Source organism: Dromiciops gliroides, chromosome 1 (genome assembly GCF_019393635.1).
Source record: "Dromiciops gliroides isolate mDroGli1 chromosome 1, mDroGli1.pri, whole genome shotgun sequence".
In the NCBI taxonomy this organism is placed as follows: domain Eukaryota; kingdom Metazoa; phylum Chordata; class Mammalia; order Microbiotheria; family Microbiotheriidae; genus Dromiciops; species Dromiciops gliroides.
The window spans coordinates 74,668,538-74,695,215 of NC_057861.1; the positions used below are offsets into that span (position 1 = coordinate 74,668,538).

The 26,678-nt window shown below is 41.4% G+C and overlaps 1 protein-coding gene across 1 annotated transcript in view; it reads left to right on the forward strand.

The window, feature by feature from the left end:
- Positions 1 to 16,221, forward strand: part of LOC122738047 (tyrosine-protein phosphatase non-receptor type substrate 1-like) — an 80,854-nt gene extending 64,633 nt beyond the window's left edge. The window contains 6 exon segments of the mRNA XM_043980095.1: positions 10,438 to 10,519; positions 11,085 to 11,438; positions 12,030 to 12,293; positions 12,715 to 12,783; positions 15,067 to 15,180; positions 15,700 to 16,221. Of these exon segments, the coding sequence (XP_043836030.1) occupies positions 10,438 to 10,519; positions 11,085 to 11,438; positions 12,030 to 12,293; positions 12,715 to 12,783; positions 15,067 to 15,179 (882 nt within the window). The 3' untranslated portion in view covers position 15,180; positions 15,700 to 16,221.
- Positions 16,222 to 26,678: the final 10,457 nt, after the last annotated feature.

Consider the following 26,678-nt stretch of genomic DNA (forward strand, 5'->3'; position numbering starts at 1 on the left):
AAGAGGATCAGACCCTACCTGAATTAGAGTGATTGTGGTATGAATAGAAAGGGGGCTAGTTGGAGAAATGCGCAGCTAAATTCTATAAGACTTGGCAACTACTAATCAGAATTTCAGTTCACACCAAGAATTTGGGTAGGGTTATTATTTTGTAGTGTAGTGTGGATTATTATGATGGTAGTTTATCTGTTCTGAATGACACAGGTGTCTTCTCTTAACATCAAAGAATGGTAGTTGCCTTCTCCCTCCCCCTAAGATCAAAGATCCCCAAAACCCCCATGCCCTGAGACAATAGGGGGAAATGTGGAGAGAGCAGAAGGGGCTGGGAGGAGCAAGGTTTTGGTTGAGGCCTGACTCAAGGTGATTTGGACACACAGTGGTGCAACTCCTGAACTTCTTACTACAAAAAGCACTGGGTAAAGGTAGAGCTTTGGGACTGAATAGGATCAGTAGTGACTACCACTAGGGAAGGGGTGTACTTTTAGCAGAGAGTTCTTTTCTATTCATCAGCACAGGAAAAAATATGATCATCAATAAGTACTAATTAAACACCAAAATACTTTTATTTCTTCTTCATTGATCACCACATTTCTAGTCACAGAGCCCTCAGTCAAGCAGAGTTTCTCATTGATTCTTTTCTACAGAAGCTTTCTCAACCTTTTATTTTTTTCTGAGTGGCTCCCTATTATACTATGATATAAAGGCCAAATGCAGGGCCCATAAACTAAGAATGACTTTTACATTTTAAAATATAGTGTAGGAGCAAAACCGAGATGGCAGAGTAGAGGCAATAATCCAATTATACTCTTCCATATTCTCCTCCAAATAACCTTAAAATAACATGTCTCATTGAATATTAGATTGGCGTAGCCGGAAAAAGCTGACAAGACTTTTTTTCATTCCAAAACAACTTAGGAGGTTGGCAGAAGTTTGTGACACTATGGTAGGGGACAGCCTGGAGCATATCAGTAACAATACCAGTGATGGACCTTGCAGGTGACTGTGATAGTGACAACAGAAACTTCAGGAACTCTCAGCACAGAGCAGGTAAGGGGATTGGATAACTGGTTAGAAGGAGATGAAAGAGGACACTAAGCTGACACTGGGTCTAGGACCAGGGTCTGTATATCAACTCTCTTCCCCATATGTAGTTCTGTGTAGCAGTTCTAGGATGAAGAGAAGTACTTGGTGTCAGTCACAAGGGAGTAGAAGCCCTTTTCACAGGTCCAGGGCAGAGAGGAGCATTAGTGATTTTGGCTGCATGGGTGGAGGAGCCTTTCCTGAGTAAGGACCAGAGCACAGACCAGGAAAGCAATAACCACACCTCTCTCATGTTAATACCACCTTGGAAGAACCAAAAACTTCCAGACCCTCAGAAATTGCTCTGAAAACAGCAGCACAGAAAAAGCCCAAAGTTTAGATCACTGTTTCCTTAACCCAAGATGAACAGAGCCCATTTTTAATAACATAGAGTTCAAAGTCAAGAAATGGTCTGGAAGGGCAGCTAGGTGGCACAGTGGATAGAGCACTGGCCCTGGAGTCCGGAGGACCTGAGTTCAAATACAGACTCAGACACTTGACACTTAACTAGCTGTGTGACCCTAGTCAGGTCACTTAACCCCAATTGCCTCACAAAAAAAGAAATGGTCTGGAAAAATGACCAAACAACAACCACTAAATAAGAACCTGAGCATAAAAAGCTATGATGATGATTTCAGGGAAAAGCAAGTTACAAATGTAAAAGACACAAACATGAAAACAGCTACAAACAAGGCCTCAAAAAAAATGCAATTAGGATGCAAGCCACACAAGCATTCCTTGATGAACTAAAGAAAGAACTAAGAATGGTAGAAACAAAATTGGGAAAGAAATGAAAGTGATGCAGGAAAATGATGACAAGAGAGTTAACAGCTTGATAAAAGAGACACCAAAAATACTGAAGAAAATAACACTTTTAAAAAACAGAATTGGCCAAATGGTAAAAGAAACACAAAAATTCACTTAAGAACTCCTTAAAAAGCAGAACCGGCCAAATGGAAAAAGCGGTACGAAAATATCACTGCAAAAAAAAAATTCCTAAAAAATGGGCACTTAGAAGCTAATAACTCCATGAGACATCAGGACACAATAAAACAAAGTAAAAATGAAAAAAAATAATACAAGAAAATATGAACTATTTTATTGAAAAAACAAATAACCTGAAAAATAGATTTTGGAGAGATAATTTAAGAGTTACTAGACTATCTGAAAGGCATGATCAAAGAAAGAGCCTAGAAATTGGTTCAGAGGTACAACCATTCTGGAGAGCATTTTGGAACTATGCAGAAAGGGCTATGGGGCTGTGCATATTTTAACATATTTTAAGAAATTATAAAGGAAAACTGCCCTAATATTTTAGATCCAGATGGTAAAATAGAAATGGAAAGAATCCACCTCCTAAAAGAAATACTAATATCAATACTAGGAATATTATAGTAAAATTCCAGTGCTCCCAGATCAAGGAGAAAATATTGCAAGCAACCAGAAAGAAACCATTTAAATATCATGGAATTAAAGTCAAGATCACACATGATTCATCAGGTTCCATGTTAAAGGAGTGGAGGCATTAGAATATAATATTCCAGAAGGAAAAGGGGCTAAGATTTCAACCAAGAATAACCTACCCAGGAAAACAGAATTTAATATTTATGGGGAAATATGTATATATGTGCTTGTGTGTATATATATGTATATGTGTTGTGAGAAAATAATTATTAATGATGGGTTTTGGGGGGACCTAGGGATCCCCTTCCCCCACTCAGGAACTCTGGCTGGTCTCTCAGTGCCAGCCCAGAAACAATAGAAATGGAAATCAGACTAAGTAGAGACAATAAAACCTCTTTGAAAGTGCTTTTCCCCCTCAGAGGGTCTGTCTGAGCTCAGCACAGACAGCTTGTTTTGGTATGGACCACCCTCAGGTCATGTCAAGCCAATTGGCTTTGAGTAATGTGTAAGAGCCTTCCCCATTGAAGCAGGAACTGGGGTGAACAATAGGAGGCTTACATGCTCTCACTCTCTTTCACTTGGGACTCATAAGCCATGGGTTCTCTTGATCTCTTTCTCTGGTGCCAGAGACAATCAGATGTGCCATGTGACCCCTCTCTCCAGCACCTTTCCTGGGACTCTCTCTTTAGGTAATGTAGGACTTCTTAACTCTACTTTGGAGCCATGAGCTCTCTCTCTCTCTCTCTCTCTCTCTCTCTCTCTCTCTCTCTCTCTGGTGCTGGGGATTTTTAGCTTGTGTTAAATATTGCCAACTCTTTACTAGCATTTAATATGATTTAATAAATGGTTGCTGGCCAAACTGGTGCAATAGCCTCTTATTTATAAGTAGCAATATCTTAGAAAGCCCAGCATGGCTTGCCAATAACTTAGAACAGAGACAGGATTCCCCCCAATATTTTAAATGACACAGTGTGTATGTGTATATACACATATAGTCATACACACATGTACATATATACATGTGTGTATGTGTATGTATATATGTTCAATGAAATAGAGTTTTCAAGCATTTCTGATGAAAAAAACCAGACCTGAATAGAAAATTTGACATTCAAACACAAAACTCAAGAGAAACATAAAATGGTAAATATGAAAGTGAAATCATAATGACTTAATAAGGTTAAGTGTTTATATTCCTCTGTGGGAAGATGATATATGTCACTCATAAGAGCTTTATCATTATCAGGGTAGTTAGAAGGATTCTATACAGACAGAGGGCATGAGAGTGAGTTGATTATGTTAGGATGATGTTAAAAAAGTAGAGGGGTGATAAAGAATTATGTACTGGAAGAAGAGGAAAGGGATGAAGAATGGGGAAAACTATCTCACCTAAAAGAGGCATGCAAAAAGAGTTTTTACAGTTGAGGGAAAAATGGGGAGAGGTGGTATACAACATGAACCTCATTTTCTTTGAAATTGGTTCAGCGGTCCAACCATTTTGGAGAGCATTTTGGAACTATGCACAAAAGGCTATGGGGCTCTGCATACCTTTGACCCAGAAATACCACTTCTAGGTCTATATCCCAAAGACATCACAAAAAGAGAAAAGGACCCACATGTATGGAAATATGTATAGCAGCTCTCTTTGTGGTAGCAAAGAATTGGAAATCAAAGGAATGCTCATCAATTGGGGAATGGCTGAACAAGTTGTAGTATATGAATGTAATGGAATACCACTGTGCTATAAGAAATGATGAGCAGGCAGATTTCAGAAAAACCTGGAAAGACTTAAGTGGACTGATGTTGAGTGAAGCAAACAGAACCAGGAGAACATTGTGCTATAAGAACATTGTGCTATAAGAAATGATGAGCAGGGGGCAGAGCCAAAATGGTGGAGGAAAGGCAGTAACTTTTTGGAGCTCCTCACAATCCATCCATATACCTCAAAATAATGCCATAAGACAATTCCTGAAGCAGCAGAACCCAGACAAGAACAGAGTGAGATCATTTGCCACCTAAAGATGGCTTAAAAGGGCAGCAAGGAAGGTCTGTTGTACCAGGATGATAGGGGAGTGCAGCCATGCTGCACAGATCCAGCCCCAGGCCAGCCATGCTTCCAGAGCCTCAGAATCACCAGAGTCAGTGGCTACTTCTGGAACTCAGATCAGCCTGTGAGGGAGTCCAGTGTTTGGCCTAGGGGAGATAGCAGGGGTCTTTGCTGGAGCTGAGGTAGAGTGCTATTATGTTGCCTGTGCTCAGAAAGAGGAAGCAGACTTGAATGGAAGCAGTCCAGTCGGGGAGTGGCAAAGGCATAGGCACAACAAGCTTGCAACCACAATGAATCATATTTCTGCTTCTGGGTAAAAGAGCAAACAGGCCTGTGATTACTTACAGGCTAGGTGAGCTGAGAATGATCCTTTCCTTAAATTGTACCACCTGGGACCCCCCTGAACCTTTGGAGAATGCATCCTGGAAGCAGTGCCCCTCTTTAAGAAGGAGTTATAAGCCAAGAAACAGGCTAGGATAATGAGCAGACAGAAAAGGATGTGGACCATCAAAAATTTCTTTGGTGACAAGGTAGATCAAAATGTACCTTCAGAAAAAGATAACAAAGTCAAAACTCCTACATCCAAAGCTTCCAACAAAAATATGAATTGGTCTCAGGCCATGGAAGCACTTAAAAAGGACTTTGAAGATAAAGTAAGAGAGGTAGAGGAAAAAAATGGAAAGAGAAATGAAGAGTGAGACAAGAGGGTCATGAAAAAAAGTCAACAGCTTGAAAAGTCAAACTGGCCAAATGGAAAAGGAGGTACAAAAGTTCTCTGTAGAAAATCATTGCTTAAGAATTAGGATAGAGCAAATAGAAGCTAAGGACTATCAGAAATCAAGATACAATGAAGCAAAAAAGCAAAAGAAAAAAGTTACAATGAATCAAATCCAAGTGAATGAAAAAAAATAAAGGGCAATATGAAATATCTCCTTGGAAAAACATCTGACCTGGAAAATAGATCCAGGAGAGATAATTTGAAAATTATTGGACTACCTGAAAACCAAGATCAAAAAAAGAGTTTAGACATCATCTTCCAAGAAATTGTCAGGGAAATTGCCCTGATATTTTAGAAGCAGAAGGTAAAATAGAAACTGAATACCTGATCACCTCCTGAAAGAGATCCCAAAAGGAAAACTTCCAGGAATATTATAGCCAAATTCCAGAGCTCCCAGGTCAAGGAGAAAATATTGCAAGCAGCTAGAAAGAAACAATTCAAGTACTGTGGAGCCAAGGTCAGCATAACACAAGATCTAGCAGGTTGTACATCAAAGGACCGGAGGACATGGAATATGATATTCCAGATGGCAAAAGAACTGGGATTACAACCAAGAAACACCTACCCACCAAAACTGAGTATAATCTTTCAGGGGGAAAATGGGACTTCAATGAAAAAGAGGACTTTCAGGCATTTATGATAAAAAGACCTGAAGTGAATAGAAAATTTGACTTTCAAATATAAGACTCTAGAGAAGCATAAAAAGGTAAATAGGAAAAAGAAATCATGAGGGATATTAAAAGGTTAAACTGTTTACATTCCTACATGGGAAAATGATACTTCTAACTTGTAAGAACTCTCTCGGTATTAGGGCAGCTGAAAGGAATATACTTAGAACAGAGTGCACAGGTGTGAATTGCATATGGAGGGAAGATATGTGTAAAGCATTTATTTTTTGTTTATCCTTTTTTTTTTGGTGGGGCTATCAGGGTGGGGTGGCTTATGTCTGGGGTCAGATTTGGGCTCAGGTCCTCCTGGGTCCAGGGCTGGTGCTTTGTCCACTGTGTCACCTAGCTGCCCCATCATGACATCTTTAAAATAAAATTAAGGGGTGAGAGGAATGCACTTGGAGAAAGGGAAAGGGAGAGGTGGAATGGAATAAAGTAAAGTATTTCACATAAAAGAGGAAAAAGCTTATGGAGTGGAGGGGAAGATGGGGAAGGAGCAGGGGAGTAAGTGAGCCTTACCTTGATCAGAATTGGCTCAAAGAGGGAATAACATCCACATAATAATATATCTTGCTCTGTGGGAACATGGGAGGGAAAGGGGGTAAGGGGGGAGAGATGAAGGAAGATAGGGCAGATTGGGGGAAGGGACAATAAGAAGAAAAACACTTTTGAGGAGGGATAGGGTGAAAGAAGATAGAAAATAGAGTAAATAGGAATAGGATCAAGGATAATACAGTTAGCAATAGTAACTGTGAAAGAAATGATGAACAGGATTCTATCAGAAGGACTTATGAAAAAAGCAATCTATCTACAAAGAACTGGTGGTATCTGAATACATATTGAGGTAAGTTTTTTTTGTTAGTTCCTCTTTCTAAAGTTATTTTGTCTGTTTTCTTTCACAACCTGACTAATGTGGAGATGTTTTGCATGACTGCACATGCATAACATATTGAATTGCTTTATTTCTTAGAGAGGGTTGGGGAAGGAGGGAGGTAGAGAGTTTGGAATGCAAAGTCTTAAAAAATCAATGTGAAAATTTGTTTTTACATGTAACTTGTGGAAAATTTTAAATAAATCAATAAATTAAAAAAATGATGAGCAAGCAGATTTCAGAAAAACCTGAAAAGACTTAAGTCAACTGATGCTGAGTGAAGTGAACAGAACCAGGAGAACATTGTACATAGTAATAGCAACATTGTGTGATGATCAACTGTGATAGACTTAGGTCTTCTCAGCAATACAATGATCTAAGAATTTCAAAGGACTCTTGATGGAAAATGCTCTCCACATCCAGAAAAAAGAATGGTGGAATCTCAATTCAGATTGAACCATATTGTTTCTACTTTTTTTTGTTTTTGTTTTTTGACGTTTTCCTCTTTTTGTTCTGATTCTTCTTTCACAACATGACTAATACAGAAATGTGTTTAATGTGATTGTACATGTATAACCTATATGAGATTGCTTTCTGACTCAGAGAGGGGGGAGGGAAGGGAGGAAGGGAGAAAAATTTGGAACTCAAAATGTTATAAAAACAATTCTTTAAAACTATCTTTACATATGACTGGAAAATAATAAAATACTTTTATGATAAAAAAGAAATTGGTTCAGAGGGAAGAATATACATGCACACTTAGGTGGGTATAGAAATCTAACTTTCCCAACAAGGAAGTAAGAGGGGAAGGGGATAAGAGAAAGGGGAGGTGATAAAAGAAAGGGTGGCTTAAGGGAAGTCATGGCCAGAAGCAAAATGGATTTTTGAGGAAAGAAAGGGTAAAAAGAGGGAGACAGAGAAACACAAGAAAATAGGATGGAGAACAATATAGTTAGTAATCATATCTGTGAATATGAATGGCATGAACTCACCCATAAAATGGAAGTGGATATCAAAATGGATTAGAAACTGGAATCCAACATGTTGTTTACAAGAAACATATTTGAAACAGAGAAATATACAGAGTAAAAATAAGAGGCTGGAGCAGGATTTGGTATGCTTCAGATGAGGTTAAAAAAAAGACAGGAGTGGTAATCATGTTTTCAGACAAAGCAAAAGCAAAAGTTGGCCTTATTAAAAGAGCTAATAAGAGAAAGTACTTTTTGCTAAATGGTACCATAGACAATGAAGTAATATAAAAATTTTTATAATGATTTTCTCTGATAAAGACCTCATTTCTTAACTATATGGGGAACTGAGTCAAATGTATAAAAATAAGAGCCGTTCCTTAACTGATAGGCAAAGAAGGTGAATAAGCAGTTTTCAGAAGAAGAATTAAAAGCTATCTCTAGCCATGTGAAGAAATGATCCCAATTACAATCTAGAGAAATGCAATAAAATATCTGTGAGGTGCCTCCTCACAGCTATCAGATAGTCTAACATAACAGAAAAGGAAAAAGACAAATCCTGGAGGGGATGTGGTTAAATAGGGATGTCAATACACAGTCGGTAGTTGTGAACTGCATAAGTCATTCTAGAGAACAATTTCAAACTATGCCAAAGAGCTATAAAACTGTGCATACCCTGACCCAACCATACCATTATTGTATCAGTATCCCAAAGAGACCAAAGAAGAAGGGAAAAGACCTATCTGTACAAAATATTTAAAGCAGCCCTTTTTGTGGTGACAAAGAATTGAAAATTGAGGGGATGTCCATCAGTTGGGGAATGGGTGAACAAGCTATGGTATATGATATTATTGTGATAGAATACTATTGAACACTATAAGAAATGATAAAGAGATTGGTTTTAGAAAAAGCTGGAAGGACTTACATGGACTGATGCAAAGTCAAGTGAAGGCAGAATGAGGACAACATTGTACACAGTAAAAAGAATATTGCAATAATGATCAGCTATTAAATGCTTAGCGACTTTGGTCAATGCAATAATCCAAGATAAATTCTAAAGGACCTATGATGAAAAATGTTATCTTTCTCTAAAGAGAGAACTGATGAATGTGATGAAATAATGGGATTTAGCAGATACTCAAAGACCCACCTGGAGATTAATCTATACTGATTGAATCAAGTGAGAGTGATTGACTGCTGATTAAGCCTACTTCAAGTTAATTGGATTGTAATTACACCTGGCTATCCCTTAAGAAGGCATTGTTCTTAGAAGCTAGACTGTGAACTCAACTTGAGAACACCTTCAAAACCAATGGATTTGGATGATGCCAACCAATCAGCTTGAAGCAGTGTGTAAAGACTGCCTCTGTTCCAGACCTATAAAAAGCTTCCACAATCAGCTTGCTGGAGAGTTCTTGATTAAAGCAGGCTTGTGGAGGAGGACTTGAGGAAGAACCCAACCAGGCTGGAACTCTAGGCTACATAGAACTTCTTTTTCTTAACTTTCTGAACTCCTTGTGAATACCTGTATGCTTTAATAAATGCTTAATGCCCAAAGGCTAGTGCTGAAGCTTCTAATTTAAAGCGACCACAATTTAGATTTTAAACATCACAGAACTCTGCAGATTGAAGCATACTTTTAATAATTTCTTAGTTTTTCCTTTTTTTTCAAAATATGTTTTACATGACTTCACATGTACAACTTAGATCATTTAGCTTGTCTTCTTCATGTATGGGTGAGAGGAAATTTGGAATTCAAGATTTAAAAAATGAATGTTAAAAAAATAAAATCTATGAATCACAAGAAAGGTACCAATAATTTTTTAAGAGGAAAAAATGTCTAAGATGAGAATTATATCATCATGTGAACACCTGATGATCTGGAATTCATTCATATGGAGTTAGACAACTCTTCCTGAATGCTACGTGATGGTCTGCAGACAGAGTCTTTGCAGGAACATCAGGTCCTATCAGTGGCTCCCTGAAATATTTCCAAATACTTTGGCAGGATTAATTGGATCGAATCTTCCCAAACTCCACAGGGAAATACATCAATTCAAATATCCAACAATCTCCCACCTCCAAGACATTGGTCAGATGTAATTTGGACAGGTGACCACTGAAACAAGGTCCAGAGGAGACAGGTAGTTTAGTCATCTCTGGACAATCATAGTTGGTTCTTGAGGTTCTCTAATCCATCTTGGCTATTGTTCAATCTATGACCAGATCCCCCAACTGAACCCAGAGTACTTTCCCTTTCATGTCTTTTCCTGTGTTACCAGACATAGTGCAGGGAAAGATTAGTCAGTCTCATACAGTGGTGTTGGCAAGGACCGAGGGTAACAAGTCATTATTGCAACCACCCCAGAAGTGATGTGGAGCATTGATCTGAGCATCTGCAAAAGGGAAGCCCTTCCCAAATGTCTAGCCTGCCTGGAGACTTGTTATGAAGTTGATTTTGGATGTGTATCCTGAGGTCCCTCACACTTAACCTGAAGATTTGCCTCTGGGATTCATGACCTTGATGAGTTCTCATGGGCTCAACTCCAGGGACTCTCACCTCATTTCCTGTCACTCCCATGTTCCTCTACCCTATCTAAGGACCATCCTCTGGAGACAAGGGGTTTAGGTTTCTTTCTGTATCACAGTGATCTTCTAAGTGGGACAATTTTGGTCCAGGAACAGAGCTGACTGTGTTGCCATGTAAGTTTGCATGTTTTCAGGGAATGTGTGTAGGGGTGGGGGAAGCTTGGCAATAGAATCTCAATCCATTGGACCCCAAGAGGGCTACAGCGATGTGGATGGAACTTTGGGTTGGGTTGATGGTAACAGTTTTCCTATATCCTGAGTAGTGGTGAGTTTCTGAGGGTAACACAATTTTCAGATAGACCCTCTCTCCTGCCCACTCTAGGAACCCCCAATCCTGTTAATCTCCCCTTACCCATAACCTCCTATCTCCCTAGCCTTGGGAATATTCTGACCTTTGGGGCCTTTGATAATCTGGGAAGTCTTTGGACACAGGAACAATTCCTGTGAATGCAGGACCAACTTTGGCCCCTGTGATTCCGTGGATCCCACCAACAACCTTGGCCTTTCCTGTTGCCCTGGATCCTTTGTTCCTCATATACTTCCCTACCTAGGACTGGGGTGGAGAGGTGGGTTAGGGTTGGGGTACAAGGGAGTTTAAGGGAATCAAAGATCTATCCCTCAGAAGGAGGCATGGATGAACTGCCCCTACTTACTCTACCCGCATCTCTGCTTCATTCAGTGCAACGCACAGTGCTAATAGAGTCAGGGGGAGGATCCCACCAAGTTGGAAGGACCCTAAACCTCAAATGCCAAACCTCTGGTTTCGAGTTGAAGACAAGCACACTTGGCTGGTACCGTTGGGCTTCTGGCCATGTTCTGCAGTGGTTGGCCAGTCTGGACAGTAGTTCTACAGATGCCGCTGAAGCCCGAATCACCACCTCCAGGGAGGACACTGGTAGCCAAATTTTGCTACAGATTGAGGGCCTGCACCTCAGAGATTCTGGCCAGTACTACTGTGCAAGGAGAGTAGGCAATGGAGATGACACAGACAAGTTGGTCTTTGGTCGTGGGACAGATGTGACCGTGGAACTTGGTGAGTGCCTCAACTATCCCAAACCTAAGGAAATCTTAAGACTTCAGGTCACATAGTCAGTCAGTGTTGGGAACAGAACAGAAACAGGGTTCTCTATCTTCCAGTCCCTTCTCTACACCATAGTGTACTCCAAGGCTATGCAAAACTAACATTCCTACTCTGAGTTATAATTTCTGGGGATGGATTAAGGTAGATCATTAAAGGGATTTGGGGTCACATCATAATAAGACTTGGGACACTCAGCAAAAAAATCCTGAGACTTGTCAACACCAATGACAATCAGGAATTAGGGGAGTTGGGAAGGGGAAAGGAGACTGTGGTCTAGGGGACAACATAGGCATGTGACTTGGAGAGATGGGAACTAGGCTGAGGCTGGGGTTTGGGGCAGGAAATGGGGCTGAGGTTTGTTTTTTACAGTTACTTGGTCACATGCATTTGCTCTCCACATATAGGGCCAGGCTGAGGTTAAGGGGGGCAGGAAATTTGGGGGTAAAGTTTGTTTTTCACAGTTGTGTGTTGGTCATGTGTGTGCCTTTCCCATATCTGGGGCTAGGTCCAGATAGGGGACAGGAAGCCATCATTTGATTGCAGGACCTCGAGAACCCCTGTCACCCAGTGTATTCTTGATGAGGGATCAAGATGCTGTGGCCTGCCTGATCAGGAACTTCTACCCTAAGGAACTTCATGTGTCTCTGGATTCACCAGGGTCTTTGATCTCAGCCCAGCACCTTACTCTGATTCCCATGGCCAATGATACCTACAGTGCTGTCCAGATTGGCAGGGTTGGTGAGAATGATACAGTAACCTGCTCAGTGACGCACCTTGGCAAAGAGATACATGTATCCTACAAGCTAGGTATGATCAGCGCCTGCTTGACAGAGGTTGGGGGGAAGGAGTTAGAGAAGAGGGAAACTTCAGCATAAGAAGGGGCATCCTGAGTTCACTGAAGGAAGAGGACAGGGATATAGGCTTTTTCCTGGGAGGGGTATTACAGGATGCTGAGTAAAGTTTTAAGCTAGGGGAAAGGGTCTGGAATTAGAATGTGGGTCCTACAAAAAAAAATAGAATGAGGTTCCTATCATGGGAAGAAGTATCCTAGGAAAAGATGTCATAATGCTGGAAATAGGATCCTGGTCTGGGGACTAGGTCCTGGATTGAAGGGGGCAGCTAGAATCAGGACATGGTTGTAAGCTAGGAAGGTGGTTCCTGACACTAAAAAGTGTCTGTGCACTGAGGAGGATCAGAGATGTGTCTAAGCATGTGTTTTTGTCTTCAGATCATACTGGACCAGACCCTGCTATTACCACTGAGCAGAAAGTGTCTTGCCTTAAGCAGGATCCAATGGGTGAGTTAAAGATTTATGGTGAAAAAGCAGAGATAATGAGATTGAACCTGAGAGCCTCATAGGAAAGAAAAATGTAACAGTGACCAGAACAGGGAACTGACAAAACCAGGAAATAACCAAGAGGCAAATTAGGTTTGATCTTGTAAGGAATAAGTTCCTGACTATCCGGATTCTTCAAAAGTGGAGTGGGTAGGGGCAGCTAGGTAGCACAGTGGATAAAGCACTGGCCCTGGATTCCGGAGGACCTGAATTCAAATCTGGCCTCAGACACTTGATACTTCCTAGCTGTGTGACCCTGGGCAAGTCACTTAACCTTCATTGCTCCTCAAAAAAATTAAAATCAAAAGTGGAGTGGGCTATCTGAAGAGGCTATGAGACCATCTCATGGAGGCTCTTTCAGCAAAGGATGAGTGAGACCATGTTGTAGAGGCAATTCCTTCTAGACAAAGGTTGGAGCAGTTGCCAACTCAGGTCCTTTCTGAGGGAAGTTCTCTGAATCTCTGATCCTGCTATTCTCCATGTGTACTATTTTGATAATGGGATAGCCCAGGGTTCAGAGTAACAATAACCCTTCCTATAAAGTGTGTGATATCCCACAGCTTGGGTGTGTCATAATTCAGGCTACAAAGTGTATAATGTTACTCAGGGCTCAGGAAATGTGATATTCCATAAAATGACTTAAGCCCTTCCTTCTCCTTCATAATTCACTCTTTCTTAAATAATTATTCCTCACAGTGATTGCTTCAAACATCCTTTACTTTCCTCTTTCTACCCTCATTTTCCACAGTTGCTGCAGAATCCTACTTCAAATAGAGCTTGTTATTATTTCCTTTGAAGTTGTTCCTTCTGTTGTTCTATTGCTTCTGTCCTGGTACATTCACCTGTAATTCCATGCTTGAATCATTCAAATGATTTTTAATTTTTCCACCTCATTCAAATTTCATATTGAATCCAATATAATCTAACAAATATTTATTGACTGCCTACTTTGTGCAAGATAATAGGGAGTCAGTGGAAAAAAATGAAAGATAGGCCTAGCCCTCAGGGAGCTTACATTTTACTGGAGGGCAGGGTACAAGATATAAACAGCTGAGTATATACATGATTATTTGAGGAGGGAAAGAGCACAAATAAATAAGGAGATGAGGGAAGACTTCCTGCTTGAATTGGTACAAGATTTGAGCCTTGAAGGAAACTAGGAATTCTAAGAATGGAAGTGAGGAGAGGATGTATTCCAACCTGTTGCTGAGGTGAGGGGAGCTGGGAGATAGAATGCAAATTTGGGGAACAGCAAATAGGCCAGATAGGTGAGAACATGGAATGTGTAAAGGGGGAATAATGTGCATTAAGTGTGGAAAAAACTGTAAAAGACTATAATTTATCCAGGAGTCCATAAAGAACCACTGAAGATTTTTGAGCTGAGCAAATGTTATAGTCAGACTTGGTTTTTAGGAAGATAATTTTGACAACTGTGAATAGGATAAATTTGAAATAGGGAGGGACTGGAAGCAGGAAAATCAATTAAGAGGATGTTGCCACAGTTTAGGTAAGAATGATGGGACCCAAGGGGCAGCTAGATGGCGCAGTGGATAGAGCACCGGCCCTGGAGTCAGGAGTACCTGAGTTCAAATCCGGCCTCAGACACTTAACGCTTACTAGCTGTGTGACCCTGGGCAAGTCACTTAACCCCAATTGCCTCACAAAAAAAAAAAAAAAGAATTATGGGACCCAGAATCAGGGTGGTAACTATATGAATAGACAGAATGAAGTCAAGAAATATAGAATTGAAAAGACCTGACAACAAATTGAATACATGGGAAAAGGGAGGGTAAAGAAAGGAGGATGGTGCCAAGGTTGTGAATCTGAGTGACTAGATGGATGGTGGTTCCTTAAAACAAATAGGGAAGTTTAGAGGAAAGGGAGCTTTAGGGGGAAGGGTGATGAGTTCCATTTTGTTCATGCTCAGTTTGGAATGCCTAGCATATACCTAGTTGGATTTAGAAGGTCTAAATTTGAATCTCATCTATGATACCTATTAGCTGTATGACCATGGGGAAGTCACTCAGACTTTCTGAGACTTTTTTCACTGATAAAATGGCAGCAATTACTGTAGTACCTACTTCATGGTATTTTAGTGAAAGTCTCATGAGATTTTGCTTATATAGTTTTGCAAACCTTATAAGCACCACATAATAGTTAGCCAGCATTAATATTTCCACTGTTTAGGTTAGGACCCTAGAATCCAGAATGCCTCCCCTTGACCTTGACCATTGCCCCCTGCAGAAGGACCTGAAGGGGGGAACAAGCTACTCCTCAGTGTGCTGGGCCTGAGACTGCTATTCATGAAGACTGTGGCCATCAATGTTCTCTTCACTACCAAGGTCTTGATCTTCTGAGGTAAATATCAAGCTTGGGCCCATTTTCCCATTCCCTCTAGCTTCTCTCAAACCATTAATCCCAGTCTCCTTTCTGTTCCTTCATATTCTCCTCTGTACTTCTAGGCATAGCTCAGCCTCATCCTTTTCCTCAGTCTCCATTCTGTCCCCTCAGGCTCTTCTCTGTCCCTCAGAACCCTTCTTATTAGCCTTGCTGTACACTTTCTTCATTCCTCATAGAATCCTCTCTGACTTGTCAGCATTTCTCCATGGCTTCCTCTTCATTCACTCTGCCCCATTTTCCTTTAAGCCTCCTCTCTGCTCTGGTCTCTTGTCTCTCCTCTCAGATACCCTTTCACCCTTGTTCAGCTTCACTTCAGGCTCTCCTTCACCCTCGTCTCATCTCTGTCCCCTCCGTATCTCCTTTATCTTATTGCTTCTTGTTCTTTTTGAGACTTGACCTTAAGGGACAAGCCAAGGACCAGGGAAATGGGTTCAGGATCTGACTCCCTGATTTGACTTCTGTCTTCTGCTTCTCCAGGAAGAACATGAGGAACAAAGTCTAAGAAGCTACCACTTGGATTCTGGATCTCTCTGGGGACCCCAGAATGACTTCTGAATAGCCTCAAGATCACTCCTGAATGACCTCAAGGACCCATAATTATCCCAGTTAGATTCAATCCCCTCTGAACTGCAAACTCTTCATTCCTGGACCTATATTCCCTATGATTTAGAATTCCTCATTCTTTTAGTCTTACAATAATGACAAAAAAGCCTTGTCCTGTTCTGATCTTCTATGTATCGTGGTGGATCATTCAAAGGCCAAGTCTACTTGGATTTGACATCTTAGCCTACTGTGATACCATACTCCCTTCCCACCCCCAGTACCTTCTTTCTTTTGGAGGCTCTGTTTCTTTTTTTACATTTTTATTTAAAGTTTTTAGTTCCAAATTCTATCTTTCCTCCCCTCCCTCACTTCTCCCCTGCCTGTGACAGTAAGCAATAAGATGCAGATTTTGAATGTGCAATTATGTAAAATATTTCCATATAGTCACTTTATATAAGAAGGTTCAAATAAAAAGATGAAAGTGAAAAATTGCATGCTTGTCTGACATCAATAAATATAATTATTTTTCCTTTAGAGGCAGATATTATGCTCCATCATATAGTCCTTTAGTATTGTGGAGACTATATCTGAGAGTGAAAAAGGGGAGAAGCCATGCTAATGGGAACCTGATCATGTGTGCCAATGTGGGTCAAGGGTGAGAGCATGTGAAGTAAGGGGAGTGTTATTTTATAGTTGTTTTGAGGTGAATATGGGAGAAATCAGGTCATTTTCTCCTTACTCTGCCACCTTGGTTTCCAGAAATAGGATTTTAAAAAATGACCATGTGGGTGAACAAGCACCCCTCAGGCATATAAACACCAGTCAGTTGAGCGGTGGCCTGTGATAGAATGCAAAGCAAGGCATATCTCTGGAATTTTAGGATTGTGTTGTGTGTTAGAATTGTATCTTGTACTGGTCCTCCTAACAAGCCACCCCCCCCCCATCCCCTTATAGTTAGGATAGTAAGTCTAGGGTATAGTCACTGCTATGCATTGTTTACATAGCTTGCAGAAGTAGGGGGAGAGAAGTGCAGTCTTCTCTTCCCCTTAGGGAAACTTCCTCAAAGAAGGAGCATGGCTATCATGAAGTGTTGGGCGTTGGAAGCATGGTGAGATTGTGGACCAGCTGGCACTAGAAGGTAGAAAGGACAGGAGGTGGGAAGCAACACCCCTCCCCTCCAGAGGAGGATGTAGGAATTAGGAGCACTATCCTGGTAGATGCATGCTAGTTCCAGCTCTAGACAGAGAGAAGAAAGGAGAGAGTGAGCAGGAAGAATAAACAAAAGCAGAAGGAGAGAAAGTAAAAAGATGGAGGGAGGGAGGATAAAGGGATTGTGATCTTGTTTTTTGTTACAGCCCACACCTTTTTCCTTAGGTGCCTCCAGGTCAAGTCCTAAGCCTCCTTGGACCATCCCTTTCCCCTGACTTCATCTTTGTTACCATTCCTCTTGTGACCTTTTCCCCACTTCCTCCCAAGGTGAACATTAGTGTCTCTCAGGTTTAAGTCCTGGATCATCCTCAACTCCTTCCCCAGGGCAATCAGGCCAGTCTCTATATGTCAGCCAGTCTACTGGGACAAGCCCCATTTACCTGAATCACTCTTCCACTAGAAAAACCTGATAATAGGCTAGAACCATCCTTAGGAGAGGCAACATAATGATGCTGTCGTCAGTAATGGTAAAATTTATTAAAAACATATGTATAAGGGGGGAGCTAGGTGGCACAGTGGATAAAGCACTGGACCTGGATTCAGGAGGACCTGAGTTCAAATCCGACCTCAGACACTTGACACTTACTAGCTGTGTGACTCTGGGCAAGTCACTTAACCTTTATTGCCCCCACAAAACCAACAACAACAACAACATATGTATAAGAAAGAAGAAAAAATATCTATGTATAGTATTCAAAATTATTAACCCAAAGAGTGTGATGAAGATCAAAATCAGTTTCCAAAAAAATCCAGTTTTTCCAATCCTTCTTGAGAATAAACCCTGCAGAGCAGACCAAAGCTTGTCACCTCTTAGAAGCTGGTTCAAGGTAGACTTTATAGTTTCCCTTTCCAGTGCTCTCCTGAAGTATGGGTGGAACCACATGTCTCTTCTCCCACCCCCAGTCACATCCCACAGCTGGCTTTCTCTACTACCTCTGAATTACCTGACTCACCAAACTAGACATAACCTGCTCCATCCTCAGGAACCCTCCCATGGTCCCACCCACTACATATGTATAGAAGGGAGATCCACATGCTGCTATGGGAACTTGTCTTTTAAAAATTAAAAAAAAAGTTCATCTGAATACTTTATTGTATTCTTGCCAGTGTACAAAACAGAAATCAATGAAAATTCGAAGAGGTAGGTGAGAAAGTCTGACATAAATTGAAATTTGGATGATTGACTTGGCGCATTGTTACTCGTATATAGATTAAATTTTTGTGTAGTCTTTAGAATTATCTCTCCTTTGAATAGTCACAGTTTATTTCACAGAACATCATGTCACATCGCAGATCCACATATGAAGACTGGATTTGGAGATCCTTCCCAAGTAGCTTAAGATCATCTTGCTAAAGGAATGAACAGACTTTTTGGGGCTGGAAAGGATTAGTACTGGAGGATACCCCAGTCAGCAGGGGCTCATTTTGGAGGTGAATAGTATGCTTCATCATTAGTCTTTTGGGATTGTCTTGGATCATTGTTTTGCTGAGAAGAGTTAAGTCATTCGCAGTTCTTCATCAAACTGTCTCTGTGCACAATGTTCTCCTGGTTCTGCTTACTTCACTATACATCATCATCATTTCATACAAGTTTTTCTAGATCTTTCTGAAATTGTCCTGCTTGTCATTTTTTCTAGCACAGTAATATTCCATCATCATCATATTCTACAGCATTTTTAGCCATTCCCCAATTGATGGGCATTCCTCTGATTTACACTTCTTACTGGCTTTCTCTTGATAATAGAATGTCTCTGGCCCCCTTTTCTAACACTGGCTGCAGTTTCACTTAGTCCATTGAGATTGTCTTGGATCATTGCATCGCTGAGAGTAGTTGTCATTCACAGTTGCTCATAGAGCAACAATGCTGTCACTGTGCCATGTAGCTGCCTCTGCAAGCTGCTCAGGGTGGGAACTTGCTGTTGGAAAGTGTGCTTGACCATCTTCCCCTGTCTGACTCACTGTGTCCCTTGAAAGGTCACTGTGTTTTCTCAAAGAATCAATTTCAGAGCTAGAAAGTGGCCATAGCTGAGTGGTTGTTCAGTTGAACCAAGACTTTTTGGGGCCAGAAAGGATTAGTACTGGAGGATACCCAAGTCAGGATGGGTTCATTTTGGGCATTTTGCAGGCAAAACTGTTTCAGATCAGCAGCCGCTTGAGAAACCTTCACGGGTGGAGTCTGGCCTTGAGCCAGAGCTGTTGCACCACCTTCCTCATGGTGATGGACATTAGAGCTGCTGGACATGGCACAAGCAGCCCATCAGTGGGCTGGTGGTGGGTGGTGCAGCAGAGGTCCTCTCCCTTGCTCCACTTCCTTGCTCAGTGGGTGTCTACACCTGTCTTTTAAAGAGAAAAAGGGGTGTTTGGGGTCAGGAATGTCCAAGGATTTGAATAAGAAAAGAATAAAGACAGGGGGTTGACACCCAGTGAATGAGAATTTCTTGAGGGATGTCCTTTAATATTGTCCAATTACCCTCCCAACCCCTATCCCTGACACCAGCTCCACATACCATGGCAACTGTTTCATATTCACAAGGAGCAAATACAAATACCCACTTCCATTGAAAATGTCACTGCCAGGATCCCACCCAGCTAGCAGAAAAAGGCCTGTTCTGAAATTATTTTGAAAGAAATCAGCAAGGGTCAGAGGCATAACTACTCAGACTCTTCCCTACCCTCTCAACTATCAGCTGTGACTAAAGGAGCTCCAAAAAGACTGGGAGTAGGAGTTTTCTCCAACTAAATCGGTCTCTTAGAAGATTACCACTGGCCCAACTCCCCTGCTGGAAACAGAAGGCCCTGAAGTGGAGAGATGTGAATCTCTTGTGATCCCATGGTCCCCCAAGATAGCTCATCACCACTTCTTTGCACCCATGATTTTTTATATAGGGAACATTCCAGAAGTGGATGGAGACCACCAGCCTCAGGTATAGAAGGAGTTAGTGGGAGGATCCAGGGACTCAGAGACCATTCCTTAGCTACAGTCACAGACCCCCGAGGAAATAGGAACTCTTAGACTGTGATATGTCTTCTGTGATTTTTCTGTTTGTATTAGCTCATGAGTAAGGCATCCCAGAAAATTCCAAAGAGTGTTTTTCATAGGGGCTACTGGTATTATTGTTGGGTTAAATGGGTTACAGGAAAGGTGGAGGCACCTGTGCTGGTCTCCATATACATTTTAAAAAATTTTTTTACAGGGCAATGGGGATTAAGTGACTTGCCCAGGGTCACACAGCTAGTAAGTGTCAAGTGTCTGAGGCCGGATTTGAACTCAGGTACTCCTGAATCCAGGGTCAGTGCTTTATCCACTGCACCACCTAGCCGCCCCCTCCATATACATTTTCTACTCAAACTGACCAAGAAGGCTCAAGAGTAATTTCCTGCCCTCACTTTTCATCATATTTACCTTGGTAGGCAAATAAGAAATGTGTATAAAATAAGTTTGGCAGTGTCCACATGTTAATGATGTTCCTCATCATATTAGCATCCTCACCTGGAACACATCATACCAACTCAGGAGAATCTGACCTGCATGCTCCCTCCCGGCAGAGGAATAGGCATTCCCCATTGGTCTTTTGGACTCTCCTCCCCAAGTAAAAGAAGGTGAGTTATAGGGACATCCTTCCCAAGGAGGTATACATAGTTGGCCCTGCTCAAGGAGGATGGATCACAAGTACTAGTCCCATCCCAGGGTCTCTCTGGTCCCTGTTGCTCCTTCTTCCATTCCTTGCATCCATTCCTCACCCACAGATATCTCTCCACAAACCCCAGAAACTGTGTACCTACCTCAGGTCAGAGCATATTTATTAAGAATAATTAGACTATACAGAAGGAGCTACAAAGGTGTGAAGAGGTGCTGCTTTGTGTATTTTGGGGAGTCAGCCAGAAAGTTAGTCAGTAAGCATTTATCAAGTGTCAATTGTGTGCCAGACATTGTGTTGAGTGCAGTGGATACAAAAAACAGGCAAAAGACAATCACTATGCCCAAGGAGCTCACAGTCTAATGGGGGAGACAACTGGCAAATAGCTATGTGCAAATATGCTATATTCAGGATAAGTAGGAAATAGTCCTTCCTTCCTTCCTTCCTTCCTTCCTTCCTTCCTTCCTTCCTTCCTTCCTTCCTTCCTTCCTTCCTTCCTTCCTTCCTTCCTTCCTTCCTTCCTTCCTTCCTTCCTTCCTTCCTTCCTTCCTTCTTTCCTTCCCCTTCCTTCTTTCCTTCCCCTTCCTTCTTTCCTTCCCCTTCCTTCTTTCCTCCCTCTGTCACTCCCTTTGGCAGTGAATGTGTGGGGCTGCAGCTTTAGCCCAAGGCTCTTTCTGCTGGTGACAGGGCCAGGGAAGGAAAAGCTGGGACTATGACCAATGCTCCCCTGAATCTGAGGCATGTGGAGATAAAGACCAGAGTGGCTGGGACTGGAAACTATTGAAAATCCCATGAGCACCTGAGATGAAAGGGGAGGCAGCTCTCTCCCACTGTGCTTCCTAACTTTCCTAATGCCCTAGACAAGACACCCCAGCCTTTAATCTTATACATGACCTGTGTGAGTTTGGAAGCAGATTGGGGGCAGGGGGAAAGTAGAGAGCTGCATATAGAAGCATTTAATGCTTTTCATTTGTGCTATATGCAGTTAACTACATGACCACAGTATGCTGAGTACTGAGTAACTGTGTCCTTTGAGTATGAGAGGCAGGTTTAATTGACTGACAGGAGAGATGCTAAGATCAGGGTAGGGGCTCTAGTGTTATCACATCCAACTTTCAATATTTTGATCAAGAGATCATATCTGTGCACCCTTTGGTGGCCATTCCACTAGATCTCCAGCCAAGTCTCCTGACTTAGGGAAGGGGAATAAGACCATTCCTTCAGTTCCCAGCATCCTTTTCCTAACCCCTTTTAGAGGACTCCACCCTAAGGGACTCAACCCCTGTGTGAACAGAGGCACCTCGGTGGTGCAGTGGATAGAGCACAGGACCAGAAGTCTTCCAAGAAGGTATAGGTCTTTCTGAATTCCAATCCAACTTTAGACACTTATTAGCTATGTGAACCTGGAGAAGTCACTTAATTTTTCTTTGCTTCAGTTACCTCAAGTGTAAAATGGGACTAAAGTTGGCATTAACTTCCTTGGGTTGTTGTGAGGACCAAATGAGATATTGGCAAAATTCTTAGCAGAATGTCTGGCACATAGTAGGTAAAAATCCTTTTTTCCTTCCTTCCTATGGAAAATGAAAATCTACTTACATTCATTCCTCAATAACAAACTCCCCTCTGGTCATAACCCTACCCATCCAGATAATTTTCAACTCCTGGTCATCATTCCAACCCCCATTCTCTATCCTTCACTGCCTGATCCCTTATTCCCATTCCCCTCAACCCCACTCAGCATCCCATTCTACAGTTACTCACTCCTCCTGTGCTCTCTGGAATGCCTGCTCCAGAGAAAACAAACTTGCTTTCATCTTTAAACCTTTCCTTTCCCACTCCTTCCATCTTTTGACTCTCACTGAGACCTGACTCTCTTTCTCTCTCTTTTTAAAAGAAATAAACATTTTTATTTAAAGTTTTGTGTTCCAAATTTTATTCCTCCTCTTCACCCTCCACTCTCTCTGAGGCAGTAAGCAATCAGATATAGGTTTTACACGTGCAATTATGTAAAGCACTACCATATTATCATTTTGTATTAGAAAACTTCAATAAAAGAAAAAAATAAAAGAAAGTAAAAATAGCATGCTTCAGTCTGTGTTCAATCAATATCAGTTCTTTCTTTGGAGGCGCTTCATCATTAGTCCTCTGGGATTTTCTTGGATCATTGCATTGCTGAGAAGAGTTAAGTCATTCACAGTACTCCATCAAACAATATTGGAGTCTCTGTGCACAACATTCTCCTGGTTCTGCTCACTTCATTAGACATCATTTCATACAGTCTTTCCAGGCCTTTCTGAAATCATCCTGCTTGTCATTTCTTATAACACGATAATTTTCTACCATCATCATCATATTCCACAGCTTTTTTAGCCATTCCCAAATTGATAGGCATTCGTTTGATTTCCACTTCTTATTGGCTTTCTCTTGATAGCAGAATGTCTCTGTCTCCCTTTTCTAACACTGGCTGCAGTTTCACTTATTTCTCCAACTCACTGGGAAAAATGGGAGAGTTGCAATACTCATTGCTTCCTATTGCAATCTCCAGATTTTCTCTACACTGCTATCACTCAGTAATCTCTATTTTGAGGTTCACTCAATCCATATCTATTACCCAATCAATTCTGGTCTGTAGAGATACAGACCTCCAGGGAACTCTAATCTTTCTTTAATCATGAGGTCAATACTTGGCTCACAGTCTCTCAATTCCTGCCTTCACACTAGGGAACTTCAACATGCATACTGATAGTCTCTCATACCCCTTAAACTCCCAGTTTCTCAACTTACTCATTTCCCATGACCAGTTACTCCTCTGTTGCATTTAAGCCCCCACAAAAATGTTCATATGCTTCATCTTGCCACATCAGAGATCAACCACTTTTGTCTTCATGAGCTTTCAAATTCCCTTATCTGACCACAATCTATTATTTCATTTCTCTTTCTGCCTTGCCACCCCAAACCCTTTTCTTCATCCACATCATGACCCCCCACTCCCCCCACTCTTTCAGCCCCTTAATTCTCTCCCAAGCAATTACCCCCTCGACAAGCCACACTCTCTTCCTTCACTCATCTTGACCTCTTGACCTCTTGATGAGCTGGTTTAAGTCTACACTGTCCTCTTCTTTTGAGTCCCTTATTCCCTCATGCTTTTGTAAATTTTGCCCTGCCATACTTCAGACTTAGATCACCACCCTCTTCATTTCTTTGTCTGCTACACACTGCTGCTGAATGAAGCTTCGGAAAATTATGAAACTGCTGATTAGGTCCACTACATATTTATGTTATATAACCTCAACTGGACCTTAAGCAGGCTAATCCTTTTACACCTCTCATACCAATTCACTGTTCCACTCTCCAAGGCAGCTCTTCCAACTCTTTTTATCCCTTTTTTGCAGGGCAATGAGGGTTAAGTGACTTGCCCAGGGTCTCACAGCTAGTAAGTGTCAAGTGTCTGAGGCTGGATTTGAACTCAGGTCCTCCTGAATCCAGGGTTGGTGCTTTATCCACTGCGCCACCTAACTGCTCCTTCTATCCCTTTTCAAACTTCCCATGACTCCACTTTCCTTGACCTTCCTAGCTGATAACCTCAATTCATTTTACTGAAAGAAAAATTAGGATATTCACTCCTCTTCATTTCAGATGCCTTCTACTAACCATTTCCACTTTCTTTCCCCACATAATGATATGGTCTTTCTCCTTGAAAAGGCTAACCTGTCTACATGTACAAGTGATCCCACTCCAATTCAGCAGATTGCTCCTCTCTATAAATCCCAACTCTCTCATTTATCTTCAGACTCTCTGTCTACTGGTTCCTTTCTTACTGCCTACAAACACCTACCCTCAAAACCCCCTCACTTGATCCATCCATCCTGACTATCTCTTCTTTTCTTTTGTGGATAAACTCCTTGAAAAGATGGAGGCCATCACTCGTGGTCCTGACCTGTGTCTAGACTAGACTCAGATGACTCTGGGGGAGAGAGTGAGGCTGATGACTTTGTACAGCCCTGAGTCACTTAAATCCAATTCACTTGTAAGTCAAGACATCACCTTCCCGATGCTAGTGGTCATCACGGGGAAGGAAGGATGAACAACAACCTGTAAGTAGTAGTAGCTTCCCCCTAGGCACCCAACTGAGCAGTTTCAGTTGGGCAATACTACTATCTCCCCCCCACTCCTTCTTTTCCCCCTCTTCCTTTTCCTTTTCTTCCCCCTCCCCATTACACTTTCTCCTTTCCCTCTGTCCATGTGGGGAGTCATATCCTTAGATGTATTTTTGATTACTTATACTTCCTAAGATATTTTGGGGTTTGGGGTCTAACTTTTTTCTCTTTATTCATTTGTTATTTTTTAAAAACTGGAACAATTAACCCTTTTGTCTCATGTAGCTTTCATTCATGATTTCTTGAAATATACCTCTGGTAATACCTCAGGCTTTGATAAAGCCCATTGGGATTTATATTGTTGTTGTTGTTGTTGTTGTTGTTTGTCCTTCATTCTCAAAGAGGACTATGACATCAGGGGTGATGTCATGACTTGCACTGAATTGGATTTAAGTGAAGGAGGATTGTGCAAGGTAACCAACCTCATTCTCTTCTTCAGAGTCATCTGGCTCCAGTGGCAAGATATATATCAGGATTGTAAGAGAATTACTCAGCAGGGTATTGGTTTCTGTTGCAACTCAAAAGACCATTGTTCTTGATTTTATGTGCAACTTTGTGAGGGTCAGCTTAGTGTAGATCCTTTCTTCCCCCTTCCCCAAATATTAGCATCTCTGAGAGGAAGAGGCCACCCCAGTCTCTAACCCTTGCACAGCTCTTATCCAGGCAGTCTTAGATTATTTCCAGCCCAGCCAAGTTGGTATTTGTGTGCTGGTATTTATGTGGCTGCAGCAGGGGGTATATTGAATCATTTTATGAGGTAGAAATAAAAGGTAGACAAATTGAATAAATTACTAAATACAAGAAATTGACATGGATTAGCCGTTATCTAGGAAGTGGACATTTAGAAGGCATATCAAGACTTAAGCAGTTACAACCCATTTGCCATAGGTGTTGATAAGGTAGGGTTTGCCCTCTTCATTTCTACTCTCCTTCCAAATAGTTGTATCCAAGAAGCTGTTCTCTCCACTTCCCTTCTTGCTCCCTCTGTTAGACCAGGTACAAGGATTGACTTGCATCCAGCACCTGAAGACATGTAAAATTTGTACAAAGATATCTTCTATGAAAATGATTTGTAATCTGTAGACTTACTACCTGGGAGATGTCTTATGATGTAAAATCCCCATCTTTTGGGCTGTGGGATTTGGTGGTGTTATTTTTCCCGGGTTTTTTGTTTTGTTTTGTTTTGTTTTCTCCAAATAAACCTAATCTTTAAAGTTAAAAAAAAGATATATATCAGGATGACCGGAGATGGCCCTGTATGTTTAAGGCAATTGGGGTTAAGTGACTTGCCCACAGGTTGTAAGTGTCTGAGGTGAGATTTGAACTCAGGTCCTCCTGACTCCAGGGCCAGTGCTTTATCCACCGTGCCACCTAGGTTCGACAATGATCCAATAATAGGTCCCAGCCTAAGCCTCACTTGCTCATTGTTTTGGTTTAGATGGCTGAGTATAAATAGCAATTGTTTCTCTTCTGGCCAGAAACACTGAGGGTCTTCTCCTCCCAGATTGACTCTTTTGGAAAGTAACAAACACATATTCTGCAATCCAGTGACACTGGCCTCCTTGTTGTTCCTCAAACAAGACATTCCTCTTGACTCCAGGCATTTTTCTCTGTCTGTCCACATGCCTGGGATGCTCATGCTCCTTATTGCCACCTCCTGGCTTTCCTGGCTTCCTTCAAGTGTCATTTAAAAATATTGCCTTCTACAGGAAGCTTTTAAAAAATCATCCTTAATTCTAGTGCCTTCCCTCTGTTGATTATTTCCCACATATTATGTATATAGTTTTTATTAGCATTTTATATCATTATTTATATGTTGCCTCTCCCATTAGTCCTCTTATGAGGGACTTATGCGTCTTTTGCCTTCCTTTCTATCCCCAGTGCTTAGCATGTCCAACACATAGCAGAT